Source organism: Manacus candei, unplaced genomic scaffold, assembly GCF_025592945.1.
Source record: "Manacus candei isolate 608988 ecotype Guabito, Panama unplaced genomic scaffold, ASM2559294v1 h1tg000035l, whole genome shotgun sequence".
Classification (NCBI taxonomy): domain Eukaryota; kingdom Metazoa; phylum Chordata; class Aves; order Passeriformes; family Pipridae; genus Manacus; species Manacus candei.
This window is the reverse complement of record NW_026138083.1, coordinates 9,135,337-9,153,457: the sequence shown is the minus strand read 5'-3', so window position 1 is coordinate 9,153,457 and position 18,121 is coordinate 9,135,337. Positions and strand designations below refer to the sequence as shown.

The following is an 18,121-nucleotide window of genomic DNA, read 5'->3' as shown; positions in this document are numbered from 1 at the left end:
TCCCCACGCACCATCCCAGCCCCCTACGCCACCCCAGTCCCAGCTGGCCATCCCCGTCCCATCAGCCCGCCCCCGGGTCGCAGCCCGCCCCGGCAGCGGCCCCGCCTCGTCGCGGGCGGTGGAGGCGCAGGCGCGGCTGCCCCGGACCTGCCCCAGCCCCGGCTGCGGCAGCGGCGGAGCCGGCGGGGCGGCGGCGGCGGGATGGCGGCGCCGCTGAGCGACGGGGACCGTCGGAAGCAGATCAGCGTGCGGGGCATCGCGGGGCTGGGGGACGTGGCGGAGGTGCGCAAGAGCTTCAACCGGCACCTCCACTTCACCCTCGTCAAGGACCGCAACGTCGCCACCCCCCGCGACTACTACTTCGCGCTGGCCCACACGGTGCGCGACCACCTGGTGGGGCGCTGGATCCGCACCCAGCAGCACTACTACGAGCGGGACCCCAAGGTGAGCCCCGGGGGGACAAGGGTCTGGGGCGCGGCGGCTGTGCCTTCTTCGCAGGTGTCTCCGTGTCCCCCTGACGGGTGTCACTGCAGGCATGACCCACGGGCATTCCCTCAGCCTTGTCTCTTGCGTGTACCTGGCTGTGGCTGTGGCCCCTTGTGCATCACCACGGCCATGGCTCCTTGCCATGGCCGTGCCGCTGGTGCATCCTGCCATGACTTCTTCCCTGTGGGCATTGTCACACTTGCATCCCTCACACTCTGCTGTGGCTGTGACCCCCTGGGCATTGCCATGGCCGTGTCCCCATGGCAGCATGGCCATGTCCCTTGAATGCACTTCACAGTGGCTGTGTCCCCATGAGCCTTGGCTCAGCCATGTCCCTCACACAGATCTTGCCATGGACATCACCATAGCTGTGTCCCTTGTGCAGTTTGCCGTAACTGTGTCCCCACAAACACTTTTGTAGTCTTGTCTCAATGAACCTTGCTGCAGCATTGTCCCCCCTCAGAACCCCCCATAACTGTGACCCCCTACACCTTGTTGCAGCCACGTCCCCTGTGATCCCACTCTGAGCATGCCCTTCCATGGGCCTTGCTGGCGCTAAATCTTGTGCACACTCCACCGCGGCCATGTCCTGCCCTGGCACTGCCACGCTGGTGTCCCCTGTGGGCATCGTCACCTCCATATCTCAGCACGTGCCTCAGCACAGCCGTGTCCTGACTTCACTCCTGCAAAATATGCAGGCAGCTCGGCTTTGAGACCGGAGAGGAGTTTCTTGCCTTGTGAAAACCAGACAAGCTCTCCCAGGTAACCAAACCCTGGGGTTTATTCCCACTTGTCAAGTCAGGACAGCGATGCTGGAGGAGCTGGGGGCTGCAGGACATTTAAATTGAGACCTGATCCAGCATTTGAGTGGAGAGCCACAGAGAGCAGGTACTAGGAAAGGCACATACCTTCCCCTTGTGCAGGCAGCTGCCTCCCTGAGTCAGCTCATTTCCCAATATTATGAATACTGCCTTGACACAAGAAGCAAAGTGCACTTTCACAACGGAATGGCTGCACATACACTGGAAGTTACACTGGTGCATGGGGCTTTTATCCTAACTCACAAAATGTGCCCTGATGTGTATTGCTGTAACAACAGAAGGAATTGTACAGGTCCCATAAAGGCTCAGAGGAGCTTGGAGCGAGTTCTCTTACTGTCCCCCACACTTAGATTTTCACTAGGAATGTGTTTCTGTGGCAGACTGAAAGGGGCAGAGCATTTGTGCAATTGTGCAATGTTTTTGGTTTTTCTGATGAGCCCCAGGGAATAAACAGACCCTTTCAGACTCCCAGCAGAGGTGGCAGAGTGGGTAATCCTGCTGCTTAGCAGGGAAAGATCCAAGCTACAGTGGAAAGAGATTCAAGGGAAAGCACAATTTAAAGTCAGGTTATTGCTCTGTTAAAAATTCCTGTTTGTTTATAAAAATATCCACAGCAATAAGTCTGAGTGAGGGCAAAAGTTTGCACAGCCTGTTTCTTGTCCCACACACAGGCTTTCGTTAGCATTCGTGGCACAGGCGCGGCTCCTCTCAAACTTGGAGGGTCACAACGGAGCAGCCTGTCGTGCACAGTTGTGCCAGGAACCCTGCCACCCTTGGGACAGTTTATTTGTTCAACAGGATGAAACGTATGAAACTCAGCGTGGGGAGAACAGGAAGACCCATGTGATGGGAGTGCTGGAAAATTGCCAGCAGGAAGGTGCTGGTCCTGGGCCCAGCCAGCCTGTGCGGGGCAGGGGTCTCACTCTGGCTTTCGGGAGGCTCTGGATCAGCTTCAGCCTAGCCTGGGAAAACTTTAAAAGCCCAGCGTAAACATCACCTCAGCTGAGCCTGACAGTGTATAAATATACTATTCAGGATCCTAGATAATTCTTGCCCTGAGTTAATTAGGGAAACACTTAACAGGCAGCGAGATTTTTCTATAGAAGGCTGTTGGCAGGGAGATGCGTGGCGGAGGCTTGGCCGGCATCCCGTGCAAGATTCTTCTGACAAACAACTGTGGTGCGTGGTGTTCAGGAGCAGGCGCCAAGAGCCAGTCTGGGAAGACATCCCTTCTCTGGAAAATGCTTGGGTCTGCTCTTCATTTTAAGCAACTTTGGTGAAAGCAAAGTGCTGTGCTGTGTGTAAGCGACTTGCTTTGCCTCCCCAGCGCATTTACTACCTGTCCCTGGAGTTCTACATGGGTCGCACTCTGCAGAACACCATGGTGAATTTGGGCCTGCAGAATGCTTGTGACGAAGCCATTTACCAGGTAAAGTCTTGGGGTACCAGGGTCCCCCTGAGGTACTGGCTAACCTTTTCCATGCAGAGGCATGGGTATCTCTATTTCTCAGGGCTTTACCCTAAGGTTGTGTTCTTTTGACTGTACAAAACGAGGCTTGGCTCTCTCTTAGTGTTTTTCATTCCCTGCAGAAGACAGTGTGGGGACCCTTGGTTGCCTTGGAGTTAGAGTATGGTTTTTTCAAACCACTGTTTTCCTGTAGTGAATGGGAAAATCCAGAAGTGTATACAGAAAACAACACCCAGTATCCCAAATGATTAGGGAGTCACAGGCTGCAAAGAGCTTTCCGTTAGCAGGAGAGATGATTACTTACCACAGGCCATGTAGACTGATAGGAGAAACTGGGCCAGAAGAGGAAACTGGAGCACCAAAACACCAAATTACATTTTATTTCACAAGGCACAGCAGCAGAGTTGCCAGAGAGAAGTTAATCATTGAGAAGGGAGAAAGGAGGGAAATTGTTTACTTGAAGTAAAATGTAATCAGATGATTTCTAATTGGAAAAAGACACAGATTGGTATCACCAAGACAATCACAAATGTGAGGCCATGGTTACTTATATCGTTATTTGCAGTCATCTCTCAGCAGCTCAGTGACGTTTTTTGGCAGAATGTGAGTTTTTTGGCTTTCTCACCCAAAGGCTTTATTTCTCCCTGCCCCTTCCCCCCGGCCCCAGGTGTGTTGGGAGGTGTCCTATCCAGCATGACTCTGTCAGTGAGAGAATTTGCCTCATTTTTGGTGTCCCCATCACCCTGTGCATGAGGCTTTCCCATCTTGTGGTTGCAGACCACTGAAGTCTGGGAAAACAGTTTGGGGAGCAGCCATAGTGTTGGCTTAACAGCCTGCTGTCCCCCCTGGCACCAAGGTGAGATACTGCTGCCCTCCAGGAGGCAGCATCTCTTGACTCCTGGAGAGTCCTTGCTGCTGGCATGCTTAGCCTTCATCCGGCAGTGGCCCCCAGGCCAGAGAACAAACAGTGGATGCAGGCAACCACTTCCAGCAATGGACTGCGGCCAAGGAGCTCGACTGCAGGCTGGACAGGATATGGGAAGCACGGAGAGTACTTACCGCCAGCCTGGTCATGCCCTTTCTCAAGGACTTGATGGATGCAAGCAGAGGGATGACCTGCCCTGCTGGACTTGGGGGTCCCTTGCACACCAGCTTGACCATTCACCATCCTGTCTCCAATGGCGAGTTTGGTTGAAGGGCCTCCTGGCATGGGGGGCTGCCAGGGGATGAGTGTTTTGTTTGAAGTCTCTAAGGAAACCTAGTTCATAGGAAAGGGGTGTTTGATGATGTGCTAAATTGCTTCCCAATTAACTGGGCTGCCCGAGGACCCGGAGCTGTTGAGATGCTTTGTGGGGAGTGGTGGGGACGGAGCAAAGACCCTGTGGGTTTAATTTCCCACAGTGTGGTTGGGTTTGGGATCTGTGTTTGGCCTCCTCAGAGAACAGCTCAGGACATGGGTTTTGAGTGGTGACATGTTCTGCTGTGGCTCTTTCCAATAGCTGGGTTTGGACTTGGAGGAGCTGGAAGAAATTGAAGAAGATGCTGGGCTGGGAAACGGAGGCCTGGGCCGCCTGGCAGGTAATACAGGGAGAGGGAAGCCCCCTTCTTTTGCAGAGTGCACGGGGACCAAGGGTGGAAGCTGTCACACCCTCGCCACTGCCTTCTGCCCTGCAGGCCTTCAGCAGTATGGTACCTTTATGCCTGCTCCTGGCTGGCCAGAAACAAGCCCCCTCCACAGTGAGAGCATCCAGGAGATGTAGGTGTGTGTTCCGCAGCGCAGAAGGCAGGGCTGCGGCTGAAAGAGGCTGTTGGAGCCTTTCTCCTCACCTCCATGAGAAATCTCTCACTTCTCAGAGGCACTCAGCAGCTATCACAGAGACAGATTGTTGGCTGCTATTTTAGTCTGCCTGTCCCATGGGACAGCTGAAGATGAGAGCTCCCCAGTGTGGAGTAAATGCTGGGGCTGATCTTTACCAGAGCTGCCGGGACTGAGGGCTGGAAAGGTTTCCTTTAGAAACAATGATAGTTAAGTAGCTGGTGGTGCAGTGAGTTGGGGTCAGAAGCCCTTCTTTACTGGGCAGGCAGGCTTACAGCAAGGCATTAGCACCTCAGGCAAGTTTAGAAGAGCTCTCACTGCAACAAGGCTGGATTTAGTGTTTTGGTGACCTCTTCTTGCCACCAACAGTTTGGGGGGGTTCATGATGGCTTGGCAGGATATACATAGGGTCCTGCTGGAGTCATTCTCCTTCTGTCCCTTCTGCACATAGATTTTCTCTGACTAATAAACATTTCCAGCAGCACTGGTTGTGGCAGCCCCTCACCTCCATGCACAGCACACTGTAGCAAATGCAGCAAGAGAGGATTGAGGTTCCTTGCAGTATGACCCTGCTCTGCTCTTCCAGCCTGTTTCCTGGACTCCATGGCCACGCTGGGCCTGGCTGCATACGGTTATGGCATCCGCTACGAGTTCGGTATCTTCAACCAGAAGATTGTCGACGGTTGGCAGGTACGTTGGGAAGCTCAGGTCAGCTCTTCTCCCTCTGTTTTATACTGCAGTGGCCACCTCTTCCTGTGGACAAGGCCTGGCCACACAAAATGCACTGCAGTGCCTTGAGCTGCTCCTAAACTGGGCATATGAGTCCATGACTGGGCAGGATCATGTGGAACTTGAGCCACAGGGCATGGCTGAGACCAGAGGTCTCCCTGCCTGGGGCTCCATGACACAGCTGCAACAACTCCAGAGTCCCATCCAGCCTGGCAGTGAGTGGGCAAGGAGTCAGACTAAGGATGGAGATGTGCCTAAATACCTCATGCAGGTGTCTGGTGAAGGATGGATTTGAACATAATGGAACACGGGCAAGTGCCTGGGTGCTGCTGCTCCTGTGGGTTCCCTGGGTCACTGGCAGCAGGGTCTTAAACGGGGACTTTCCTGTAGCATTAGTGATCATAGTATTTTCTAGTGAAAATAGCTAAAATGCCCCAGCTGGCAGTTTTCCTTAGTGTATATCTGGAAGTTGTTTCCATGAGGAGACATGTCTTGCTTCTGAGCATAAAGTACCTTTTTCCCCCTAAAATAGTGAGAGGTTTGAAGATTGTTTCTTCCTCCTTCTCCACAAAAAAGCTGCAGTGCTAGACCCTATAAATGGTAGAAGCGGGGAAAAAAGCTTCCGCTGTATTTGACTTCATGTTACTTAAAAAAGAATGGAGGTGGTGGCATGCTGGGCTGCGGCTCAGAGCTGCCCTTCCCTCTCTCCTCCCCTTCCCAGCAGAGAAATGCCTGGGAGGCACAAAGCATCTCTCCAAGTGCCTCAGCCCCTCTGGCTCCTGGATAACATCAACCTTGGTGACTCTGATGGGTTCACTGTTACCAGCTGAGAGGAAAAACCCTCCCTGTTACAGACCTAGATTACAGAGGGTGACTTGTGGCCAGGAACAGCACCAGTGGGTGCCACATCCCAAGTGTAACAATCAAACTGGATGTAAAGGCATGGAGACAGACTGAGTGCAGTGATCTGTGCAGTTTGGATGGCTTAAACCCGAACAGTGCTGCAAAGCCCATAGAGGCTGATTTATTTATACCAGTCGGGATGCAGACATCTAAGTTTTGGAAAGCCCAGCTGTCCTCTAGAGGCCTCTGCATATCCATTTTTAAAGCCAGCTTGCTAGAGTTTTGTTTTTAAACTGGTGTGCCTTCGGAGAGCCTTATTTAGCCTTCACTTGTAGACACAAGCCATCTGTTGAACCTCTTTTGCCTCTTGCAGGTGGAGGAGGCGGATGACTGGCTACGCTATGGCAATCCCTGGGAGAAAGCTCGCCCAGAGTACATGCTCCCTGTGCACTTCTACGGCCGTGTGGATCACACTCCTGAGGGTGTGAAGTGGATCGACACCCAGGTACCACCATCATCTGTGTCAGTGCTGGGCTGGAGGAGACCAGGCAGGGTAGTGAGGAGGGGGAGCGTCTGAGCCTGGGCTGCCTGAGGGGTTCAGGCTTTGCTTCTCTCCCAGATTGGCAAAACTCTCTCTGCTACCCTTGCAATTATGAAAGTGACGCTGTAGCCTAAATGATTTGAAAAAAATTTTTGTTGATTTGTTGCAGTAGGAATTGAGAAAAAAGAGGGATGATAACAACTTCAGATCAGTTGGGGCCTCCTTCCCTGCTGATCTCCAGGGTGAAACCCCACAGTCTTGAATGGATTTATGTTGGAGGACAAATTGGAGAACCCTGGCAGCTCTGCTAGATTCCTTCTGCACTGCTCCTGGCCACTGCTCACTCACACTCAGTGGTTTTGCAGGTGGTTCTAGTGCTGCTGCTGTGGGTGGGCAGCACCGTGGGTGTTTAACTCCTGTGATCAGAGCAAGTTCCTCTTTCCCAGACAAGCCCAACTGGCAGAGTGCTGTCAGGGGAGGCTGGAGGTGTGGTTTCTAGTCTCCAGTCTGCCCGGAGGCCTTGTTTTGTGGCATTGTGGAGCACAAATGCTCCTTCAGCCTCCCACAGTTGAGGAAGTAGTGTTGTACTTCAGGAGCACGTGCTTGCTCAGGGCACAGGCTGCTGCATCACAGATGCATTCCCATCTCGCAGCTGAGGAAGGCAAGCTGTGAAGAGGCACAGGTCTATTAAGAGGATCAAAGATGCTTCATCCTCTCCTGTGTAAGCAGTGCCCAGGATGGAGGAAGAAAGGATGATTAATTTCTCTGGGATTCAGGGATATGACCTAGCCTTGTTCCTGTGATGTTCCAGCAGTCTCTCAGCCTGATGAGCCAGCTCGGTTCATCCGAGGAGCTCAGTCACAGAGCCCAGCCATTCTCTTCAGTGCCGAGAGCTGAAGCTCAGTTTCAGAGTCACCTGGGCCTGCTCAGAGGAGAAATAAACCAGGTCGTTTTCCAGGAGTCTGGTTGCTCAAGGCTGTGCAGTGACTTAGGCCACTCCCAGCACAAACAGTGCAGGGGTTCAACACCACAGCCCTGTGAATATCTTGGAGGCACTGTGCCAGAGCTCTCTGGTCCCCGAGTGCAGCAGGCATCCAGTTGGGGACCGAGTGCCATTGCATTACAGCATCTCTCTCTTCTGGTCCTAACGGTTGTCCAGGGTTTCAGGGATCCCAAACATTGCTTCCTACAAGGAAGTGAATTTTCAGATAGTGCTGTTAAGGGAACAAGTTGGAAAGGCTCAAAAAACCCGAAGACGCAGTCTCCAAATATAGCATTGCTGAGTTCATGTGATGTGTGCCCCAGTCTCTGGGCAGGCTCTCTGCCTGCTTCTGTGTTCAGAGCTGGTAATAGCAGCTTGAGCTCTTGCTGATCCCAGAGGAGACGTATTGCTGATGCCAGCACAAAGAGGCTGTTCAGGACCAAAATACTGAGTTTTCCCTGCTCTCTGAACGCAGCTTCTCCAGTTCTCTGCTGCTTCTCACATCTTGGGGACAGTCTCTGCCTGGTGTTCCATTAGATTGACTTGTTTAGGAGGGTGCTGGCTCTCTTTGCCAGTGTCAGAGAGGAGGCCCGGGCTTCGTGCTGCAGGATCAGGGTCTTGCTCTGCAAGTACCATTCAGCTCTGCTGACATAAGCCCTTGGCCTCTTTGTTCCAGGCTGAGTTCAGGGTGCCTCACGTTGTTGGCAATAGGTCTGGAGGCACGCAGGTGTTGGCACATCAGTGTGCTTGTAAACACACCCATGCCTTGCTTAGCTAGTGTAATCTGAGCTGGAAGCCCCAGTGTTACTCCCTGTAGCCATGTGCACAGGATCTTGAGGCTTAAGCATCATCTGTAAACTGCAAAAATAGTTTCACACTCGCTTTCAGTTCAGGTGCTGGAGATCTCAGTGAATTTATCCAGGCAGGTTCAACAAACCCTGAATCACTCTGGGGATGGTGCTGCAGTGGAAGGGTTAGCTGGCAGGTTGCAGAAAGCTAATGGGCAGGATTCAGGCTGTGGAGTTTATCCCATGTGGAAACACAAAGGTCCTAGCTGCCCTGGCTCTACCCCAGCACAGACAGAATCACAGTGGGCAGCTGAGGATGCTTGCTCTGATCAACAACTAATAGGTACTCCAGATGGTATAGGAAGGTCAGCAGGCTGCTTAAAACTCTCTTTTGCATTTCACTGATGGGCTTGTAACTCCAGTTGGTGCCCATGATACCATGAAAATCTGTGAAGCTCAGCAGGAGTGTTTTAGTGAAGTGAGGTTCTTACCACAGCCAGTTGTCTGTGTCCTCTGGATTCTTCCTGCAAGGGTTTCAGCCACTTTCCTGCCTTCTCTGAGGCCATTGTGCTGCTAACCAGAGGGGGATACTGTCCTTTTGCAGGTTGTCCTTGCTATGCCTTACGACACACCAGTACCAGGATACAAGAACAACACTGTGAACACCATGAGGCTTTGGTCTGCGAAGGCGCCCAATGACTTCAACCTCCAGGAGTGTAAGTGCTGTCCCTCCACAGCCTCTCTTCTGGCCAGGCTGGGACACAGTTGTTCCTGTGTGCATGGCACCTGGCACAGCACTACCCATCTGGCCTGCTTTATCCATATCTCCTAGCTGCCTCCAAAACAGAGCACTGTGTGCACATCCATGGATCACACTATCCCCAACTACTTCCAGAGCCCTCACGTACCAGGACACCCATCCTTTCTCCTTTCATTTCCATCACACTTACCATGCTCTCACAACTTGCCCTATGCCTTCCCCGCAGTCCACCTGCTACTGGATTCACCAAATGAGTTGCAAAGTTTCTATGTAGGGTCATTTTCTGTGCAGTGCCGATGGAAAAGAGCAGCACAGCCCACCTTACTGTTGGTTTGCTTTAGGTGCATTTTCCAGGCTTTAATTGCAGTGCTGAAGAGCAGATATAGGGCAGCTAACACACCAAATGTCAGTGCTAGTCTGTTACAGAAGGGGAAGGTTTTAGATTAGACTGATTTGATTTATTCTTCCATGCTGGCAAGTGCAGAGATTTGTGTGTCCAAGCAGCCTTGCCAGGAGAACTTGTGTGGGGGACATGGGGTAACAGCTCCTGAGCCTCCTCAGTTCTTGATCGGCAGTTGTGAGCTGGGTTTTGATGAGCCTGTTGTACCCTTTAGGAGCTGACTGTGACTGTGGTGTTTATGCTTCTTTGCCCACCCGCGTTTCTCCTTAGTTCTTAAGCAAGATGGCTGATCACTCAATTCCTTCTTTTGCCTTCTCTGGCTGCTATCTGTCTTCAGTTTCTGTCTGTCCTTCCTGATACGTGTGTCTTGAGAAGCACATGGAGATGTGCCTTTCTCTTGTCCCATCTCCTCCTGTCACTCTGGTGCCCTTCACACACGTACATTCCCGTTATATTCCATTAATTCCAGCCTGAATAGTCACGTTACAAAAGCTCTCTATGAGCAAAGAGGGAAAAGTGCAGTGTCAGGGACCTACCTGCCTGAGTCTCTACGGCTGCTGGAGTGCTGTGTGTATTTCTCTCTTGCTGCAGTCAATATGGGTGACTACATCGAGGCGGTATTGGACAGAAACCTGGCAGAAAACATATCCAGAGTCCTGTACCCAAATGATAATGTGAGTGACTCTCTTGCCTCTCTTCCCTGTTGCTCAGAATCATCTTTCCTGCAGGTTCCTTGCATCTCCTTGTTTGCAAGCACTGGAAGGTCATGGCCACCTGGTGCTTATTGTTTTGGTTTAATACAATAGGTTGTCCCTGTAATTCCCAATGAACACACAATGCTCTGCAGGCTCCAGAGGGTCTCTGCTAACTGATAGCAGCTAAGAGTCTGGCCCAGATTGTGTAGCTGCTCTGTTCCCTGCTGCAAGGGGAAGACATATTACTCCTTCAACTTGAAGGCCTATGCCAATTTATATAGGGGGGACTCGTTCCATTCTCAGTTCAAGGGATTTCTCGCTGTAGGGGCTGTCCCAGGCCAAGCACTCACCGGACACTGGGTCCAAGAGGGAAGAACCCTCACTATCTAGTCATGGGTTAGCATCTGTGCTGGAAAAGCTCATCATCCCCTGCATTTTACCCTGCACTCTTTCATTCATGCTGGTGCTTTAAAATAGACCAGCATAGTGTATGTGAGAGGCAGCTGCTGTGTCCAGAGACACACTCCTAGTTCCTGGCTATTGCAGGGAGCCCAAAATCCTTTATCCAAAAACCCCGCAAAGGATCTTGCAGCAAGGGAGGGAGCTGCGCTGGCTCTGTAGGAGTAGCATGGATGTGGCAGGCTCTGATGCTCTCTCTGGGGGCAGCTGTTTGAAATGCCAAGCCCCTTGTCAGTCCCTGCAGCTGCTGTCCCCATCAGAGACATATGAGAAACATCCACATTTGCCCTGATGAGGTGCTGAACTTGTGAGGCCTGTTGGGAAGCCCATCAGAGTGGCTAGGAGCATCTCCAGGGGTTTGGCTGCCAAGTGGGTATGGGTGTGGCAGCTGCAGCACTAATGGCTGTGGTTTCCCCCCTTCGCAGTTCTTTGAAGGCAAGGAGCTGCGGCTGAAGCAGGAGTACTTTGTGGTGGCTGCCACCCTCCAGGACATCATCCGCCGCTTTAAGTCCTCCAAATTTGGGTGTCGAGACCCTGTGAGAACATGCTTTGAAACCTTCCCAGACAAGGTGAATCTGTGGTCAGAGGGTTGGGGGACATTCCAGCCAGACCTATCATGAGGGAAAGCAGAACACTCAGGACCAAGTGTATACAAACATGTATACAAACACCCTGGCAATTGGGGTGTAAAACAGATGAACTCTGGGCCTATTTTCCCAGGGGAAATTTGCAATTTGGAGCAAAACTTGAAAAGTTTGAATAGCTCCATTACTGAGAGCTCTGGCTGTTTCTGGGGGGGTGTGTGTCACAAGAAGAGACTTGGGGCTGACCCTCACACCAAACCTATGCACTGTCACAGTTCTATCACTGCCAGAACTGAGACCAGCAAGTCTGTGTTGCAGGTGGCTATTCAGCTAAATGACACCCACCCTGCCTTGTCCATACCAGAGCTCATGCGGATTCTGGTGGATGTGGAGAAAGTGGACTGGGACAAGGTAAGCAGAGCTGTGAGGTCTGTGGAGAACCTTTCAGGGGAAAGAGGAGGGGATTTCCTTTCCCCTCCTGGCCTGGACACGTGTATGTTAACCTGCTGTTTGTAACACAGGCCTGGGAGATCACAAAACGGACCTGTGCCTACACCAACCACACCGTGCTGCCTGAAGCCCTGGAGCGCTGGCCCGTCTCCATGTTTGAAAAGTTGCTGCCGCGTCACCTGGAGATCATTTATGCCCTCAACCAAATGCATCTCGATGTAAGGGACGGGGCTGGTCACAGGCTGTGGGAACTCAGGGGGTCTTGATCTGACCATCCTTAGGATGGGAATGCTCCTAGGTCCTATGGCTGCGTCACTAACGTCCCTTTCCCTGCCTGCAGCGTGTGGCAGCTCTTTACCCAGGGGACATTGACCGTCTCCGGAGGATGTCGGTGATCGAGGAAGGAGACTGCAAACGGATTAACATGGCACACCTCTGCGTGATTGGCTCCCATGCAGTCAACGGCGTGGCCCGCATCCACTCGGACATCGTGAAGAACTCAGTGTGAGTTGGGGGACGCTCAAGGCATGCACCCTCTCCACTCACTGGGGTTTGCCTGTAAGCTGTGGAGGGCTTGCTGGGGCAATTAGGTGTTCAGGTCTGTTTTGGCTGCCTTGCTGGATATGGCAGGCTGGGGAGACTCTCTCCCTTTAGAGCTGGTGAAACTCTTGGCAGTACAGCTGAGGAAGGGGGTGAGAGGCAGCAGAGTTCACACCTGTGACAGGGAGATCAGCAGAGTCTGCCCTGAGTCAGGAGCACGCATAGTGGGAGCCCAGCTGAAGCTTTGAGTGGTGGTGGGTGGTTCAGAGCTCCTTGATGTTCCAGATTCAAGGATTTCTATGAGCTGGAGCCAGAGAAGTTTCAGAACAAGACCAATGGGATCACACCGAGGCGCTGGCTCCTGCTGTGCAACCCAGGACTGGCTGACATTATTGCTGAGGTGAGTCGTGAGTATGTGAAGTGAGAGGCTGAGCCTGATCTGTTTGATCACCTCTTCTTGTGGTCTGATCAGACCCAAGGCTGACACCTGGCAGGTGTGCATGGGGACAGCCTGGGAGGTGCACACCTGTGGTACGTGTAGGTGTGAGGTTGGCCGGGCTTTAAAATTGATGATGAAGAGTTGGCAAAAAAAAGCTGCAGAAATTTGGGTCTGGTCCCTGCCCTTGCAGTGACTATGCACCGTCAGGGTGTCAGCAAAAGCATGCAGCTTCATAGGCACAAAGGAGCTCCCTTGGAGCCCCAGCCCCAGTTCTGTTCCCTCTGTTTCCAGGCCCTTTAGCACAGGTTTTTGCTTCACCCTGCGACATGCCATGGCTGAATATCATCCTGTAATTAAATGTATGTTCATGTCCTGCCCATCTGTTTCTCCAGCTTCCGGGAGGCCCTGGCACTTGTGCATGCATCCTCCCTCCTCCCACAAAAGCTTTTTAAGAGAAGGAGGCTTGTTTGAGTTTTTCCTAGTGCCCCATTTCCATTGGTCTTCCTGAGGACACAGAGAAGTAACCTCATCATAAAACTTTGCCCCTTTTCCTGGCCACACTGCATCTTCCAGTTCCCAGTGAGACTGTGTCATCTCTGTTGGGGAAGTGCAGTTGTGGACGGGGTGAAGTGCCTCATAGGTAGGACATTCCTCTCTTGGTTTGTTCTTTTAGAAAATCGGGGAAGGCTTTATCACAGATCTGAGCCAGCTGAAGAAGCTACTGGATTTCATCAATAATGAGACTTTTATCAGGGATGTGGCAAAAGTCAAACAGGTAAGGTGCACTGGAGGTGGGTTGGTTGGAAGAAGGCTAAAGGCACCATGCTACCAGGAACATCCCAGCAGCAAATACTCACGTCCGATGCAAGCCCTGAGAACCCATGCCTATTTCTCATATTTTTTTACCAGGAGAACAAGCTGAAGTTTGCAGCCTACTTGGAGGAGCAGTACAAAGTGAAGATCAACCCTTCATCCATGTTTGATGTTCAAGTCAAGCGAATCCATGAGTACAAGCGGCAACTACTGAACTGCCTGCATGCCATCACCCTCTACAACCGTAAGTCCTGCCTGGGCTGGTACATAAGGAGCGTTCCCCAACCTCTCACTGCCAGGCTCCCCATGTAAAACTATGGCAGCTGATGGCCAGGGACTCCTGCACCTACCTCTGCCCTCCTGTCATGAAGGGCTTCTCTCCAGGAGGGAATACAAAATGTCTGAAGGGTCATACAGAGCTCTGAGGAAAAGCTCACAGCCCACATCTCCAGCCCAGCTGGTGCCCAGGTAACCCCCACACCTGTTCTGCAGGTGTTGAGACTGACCTGATGCAAGTTAAAGTCCCACTTCCCAGTGTATATTTTGGGCCTCTGCCCATTCCCTAAGGGAGGCAAGTCATTTGAGCTCTGCATTGTGCTAGCTTGAGTAGTTCTTCAAGGATTCTGCAGCCAGTTTTCACCCACTACAGCTCCAGCAGATGTCTGGTTGGCTTCAGAGTCCTGCAAGTTTGATGGGTCCTTGTGACATGGGCTGAGATCCCTGCCCACCTCTGATGCATGCAGTTGTGAAGATTTTTTTTATTTTTTTTTTAAGATCAAAATTGACCTTTCAAATTTGAAAAATTTTGAAGAAAGGTCCCTGCTCTTTCAGGCATCAGAAGTAATCCATCCAAATCCTGTGTGCCCAGGACTATTATGATTGGAGGAAAGGTAAATGCGTTCCAGACTCGGTGCATGCATGGCTCAGTGAGGGTGTGGGGAAGGTACTGTTCCCTTTCTGTGGCTTGGCGGGGCCCCCTGTAGGTTATCCAGTGTGTGTCTGCTGTGGGGCTCTTCAGGAAACGCAGCGACAACTAACTGGATTGAGCAAGGCCCCATCACTGTTTCCCTGTGGCTCAGCACTTCTCCTCCCGTGAGGGTTTTTTTGCTAAATCATGGCTGGGAGAATTAGGATTGTTCAGTTTGGAGAAGAGAAGGCTCTGGGGAGACATTATTGCAGTCTTTCAGTACTCAAAGGGGGCTTTTTAACAAAGATGGAGACAAACTTTTTAGTCTGCAATGCCTGTTGCATTGAGGGATAGTAGTTTTAAACTGAAGAAGGATCAGTTTACATTAGATCTATGGCGTAAATTTTTTACAATGAATGTGGTGAAGCACTAGAGCAGGTTGCCCAGAGGTGGCAGATGCTCTATCCCTGGAAACATTCAAGGTTGGAGGAGGCTCTCAGCAACCTAGTCTAGTTGAAGATGTCCCTGCTTATTGCAGGGGTGTTGGACTAGATGGCCTTTAAAAGTCCCTTCCAGCCCAAACCATTCTATGATTCTCTGTGAACAGAAGAGGTCAGGCCCAGACTCTCCCTGCAGTGAGGACCCACGCTGGTATCTCTCATGCTCTCCTTTATAAGCCTTCACCATTTCTGGGCTGCTCTTCTTCAGGCGGCTCCTGGCTACCACATGGCCAAGATGATCATCAAACTCATCACATCCGTTGGTGATGTCATCAACAACGATCCCTATGTGGGGGACAAGCTCAAGGTCATCTTCCTGGAGAATTACCGGGTATCCTTGGCCGAGAAGGGTATGTCTGGTCTTGTGTAAGCATATGTCAGGAGTTGGGCATGTCCCAGCTAAGCCCAGGAACTGGCTGGCCTAAGAGGCTGTTATGGCAGGACAGCTGGCTGTCCCCTAGGAAGGGCCTGAGGGTTCCACAAAGGTCAGGAAGCCAGCTTTCTGCATGAGCGACAGCAACTGCATGGGGTCATGGCAAAGCTGAGCCTGGCCCCAAAGTCATGCTGTTTGGGCTGAGGTTGAGGTCAGAAGGGCCACTAGCAGATGTCCAGGCTTGTCCTGGTTGTAGGGAGCTGCAGTGTACCAAGGATTAACTCCTACCTCTCTCGCACCCGGCAGTGATCCCAGCAGCGGATCTCTCCCAGCAGATCTCCACAGCCGGCACAGAGGCCTCAGGTACTGGCAACATGAAGTTCATGGTGAACGGGGCCCTCACCATTGGGACCATGGATGGGGCCAATGTGGAGATGGCTGAGGAGGCAGGCGAAGAAAACCTCTTCATATTTGGCATGCGAGTGGAGGATGTGGAGGCCCTGGATCGCAAAGGGTTGGTACATGCCAGGGCTTTTCAGATACAGGTCCCAGCTCTGGCAGGCAGAGCCATGTTCTCTGGGAGGGACACCTTCCTCCCTGGGCAGCTCTGGAGCAGGAAAAAACAGGGGGCTGGAGGCAGCCTCTGTCTGGGGCTGGGCCGTTGATGGTCCATCAGGGATGCAGCTTGTCCAGAGCACAGTGGCTGTGAATGGGACATTAAGTCTGGGCAAAAAGTGTTTCAGGCATTGCTACTGGTCTAGGAGCCACTAGCAGGGTGCTCTGATGGGCACACCCAGGAACAAGTCCCCTCACTCAGGAGCCATACAACATCCTTACCTGCCCTCCATGCCCCTGGAGAAGGTCCTGCTCTCCGGGTGCTGGGCCCCAGGAAGAGCATCAGTTCCTACAGCCTGTCTCTGCTGGGCACAGGTACAACGCCCGGGAGTACTATGAGCGCCTGCCAGAGCTGAGACAGGCCATCGACCAGATCAGCAGCGGTTTCTTCTCCCCTCGAGACCCTGGTTGCTTCAGGGATGTCGTGAACATGCTCATGTACCATGACAGGTGAGTGCTGGGAAGCATTCCCTTTGGTGGGCTGTGCTCAGCCTGCTTTAGCCTCCTTCCCTGCTGGCCTGGGTTCTCCTGCACAGGGGCTGAGCCCTGCCTGCCCACAGGAAGATGTCTGTCCTTCCCAGAAGGCAAAGCCCAGCCCTACTCTGCTTTGGGTTTCAGGTTCAAGGTGTTTGCAGATTATGAGGCCTACATTAAATGCCAAGGTCAAGTGGACCAGCTATTCATGGTAAGACATGCCCGCTACTGAGTGGGAGGGATGGGGTCTTTGGCCAAGGCAGTAGAGTGGGAGCCCTTCTCACAGACACCACAGTGTGTGGGCGTGGGGCAGGGCAAGGCAGGTTTTGCTGCTTTGGCAGCCCCACACCATGGCATTGAAATCAGTCAGGTCTGCACAGCCAGTGCCCTGCAACGCTGCGAGCCGGGACAGAGCTGGGTAAGGGACTGACTGCTGACATTGCCTCTCTTCAGGATCCCCGCGAGTGGACTAGGAAAGTCATCAGGAACATTGCGTGCTCGGGCAAGTTCTCCAGTGACAGGACCATCACGGAGTATGCCCAGGAAATCTGGGGTGTGGAGCCATCTGCCACAAAAATCCCCCCACCCAACCTCCCCCGAGATTGATGCACGAACAGAGGGAAGGAAGGAGGAATAGGCTCCCAGCCCAGGAGGCCTCACCACCAGTCAGATGGGCTCAGCTCTGCGGAACCAAGGCCTTTCCCTCAGGGGGCAGATGGATGCTGTGAGGAGGAGCCCTGACTGAGGAACAACAGCTGGGGGACATGAGAAAGGACCTTGTGTTTGCACCCATGTATCCAACCTGCATGTGCTGCATAGTGCTTTTAGTGAGATGACCATGGATAAGTCTTCCAAGCTGTGCTCCATGCTTAACAAGGGCTTTCCAACTAAACCCTCCCCTCAGCCCCTGCCTGGAAGGGCCTGGCCTCCTTGACCCTGCCCCACAAGCAGGATTAGCCAAAACAGAGCCTGTCTTGCATCCTCCTCTGGGGGTCTGCCAGGCCCAACACTAGGGGAAGGAGAAGCCACTCTGCCTCCCAGGCCAACCCCTTCCCCAGTAACACCTACAGAAGGTGGGGCTGGCTGTTAAAGCAGCTGGGCCCAGGGCAGTCACCAATGTCAAACTGCCACAAGAAGGAGAGCCTGGGATCAGCAACTTCCTTGCCACAGAGCTTACTGTAGTTTCCTGCCACACCTCTTTGCTAACTAAAGGCCCAGTAACCAAGCCACTCCAAGGATTTTTAGGCTCCATATCTGCATAGAGAGGGCTACCAGAGCCACCACTGCCAGGTGGGTGGCTGATCTTTCTGGTTCTTGGCTCTCCAGGTACAGCTGTGGGCTGGGTGCTACCCAGGGGGTGAACATGGATCACATCTCTGGCATTCTTCCACAGCAGGGTCATGCTGTTCCACATGTCCCTCCCAGTGCTGGGGTCAAAGTTTAACACCCATAGTGCAGCATAGTGCACCAGTACTCCCCTGTGTGACACCAGATCATTAAAACAACCTGAACACCTGCTGGTTTGACTTTGGACTGACTTGTGACTACTCCACACCTCTGGGTTCAGGTTGCAACAAGTTCAGGCCCTGATTCCTGAACTGATGCTGTCCTTCCCCAGCTGTGGCTTCATGGGATGTG

The 18,121-nt window shown here is 52.5% G+C and overlaps 1 protein-coding gene across 1 annotated transcript; it reads left to right on the top strand.

The window, feature by feature from the left end:
- The first annotated feature begins 121 nt into the window (after window positions 1–121).
- LOC127473237 (glycogen phosphorylase, brain form) lies at window positions 122–18,009 on the top strand. The gene is made up of 20 exons (XM_051792650.1): window positions 122–444; window positions 2,635–2,736; window positions 4,275–4,353; window positions 5,178–5,281; window positions 6,537–6,668; window positions 9,079–9,190; window positions 10,226–10,308; window positions 11,214–11,357; window positions 11,691–11,783; window positions 11,894–12,040; window positions 12,163–12,326; window positions 12,648–12,762; window positions 13,475–13,576; window positions 13,711–13,858; window positions 14,446–14,504; window positions 15,230–15,371; window positions 15,701–15,908; window positions 16,325–16,459; window positions 16,628–16,694; window positions 16,937–18,009. Exons 1-20 carry the CDS (start codon window positions 202–204, stop codon window positions 17,087–17,089), a joined length of 2,532 nt encoding a protein of 843 aa, XP_051648610.1. The 5' UTR covers window positions 122–201; the 3' UTR covers window positions 17,090–18,009.
- The last annotated feature ends 112 nt before the right edge of the window (window positions 18,010–18,121 follow it).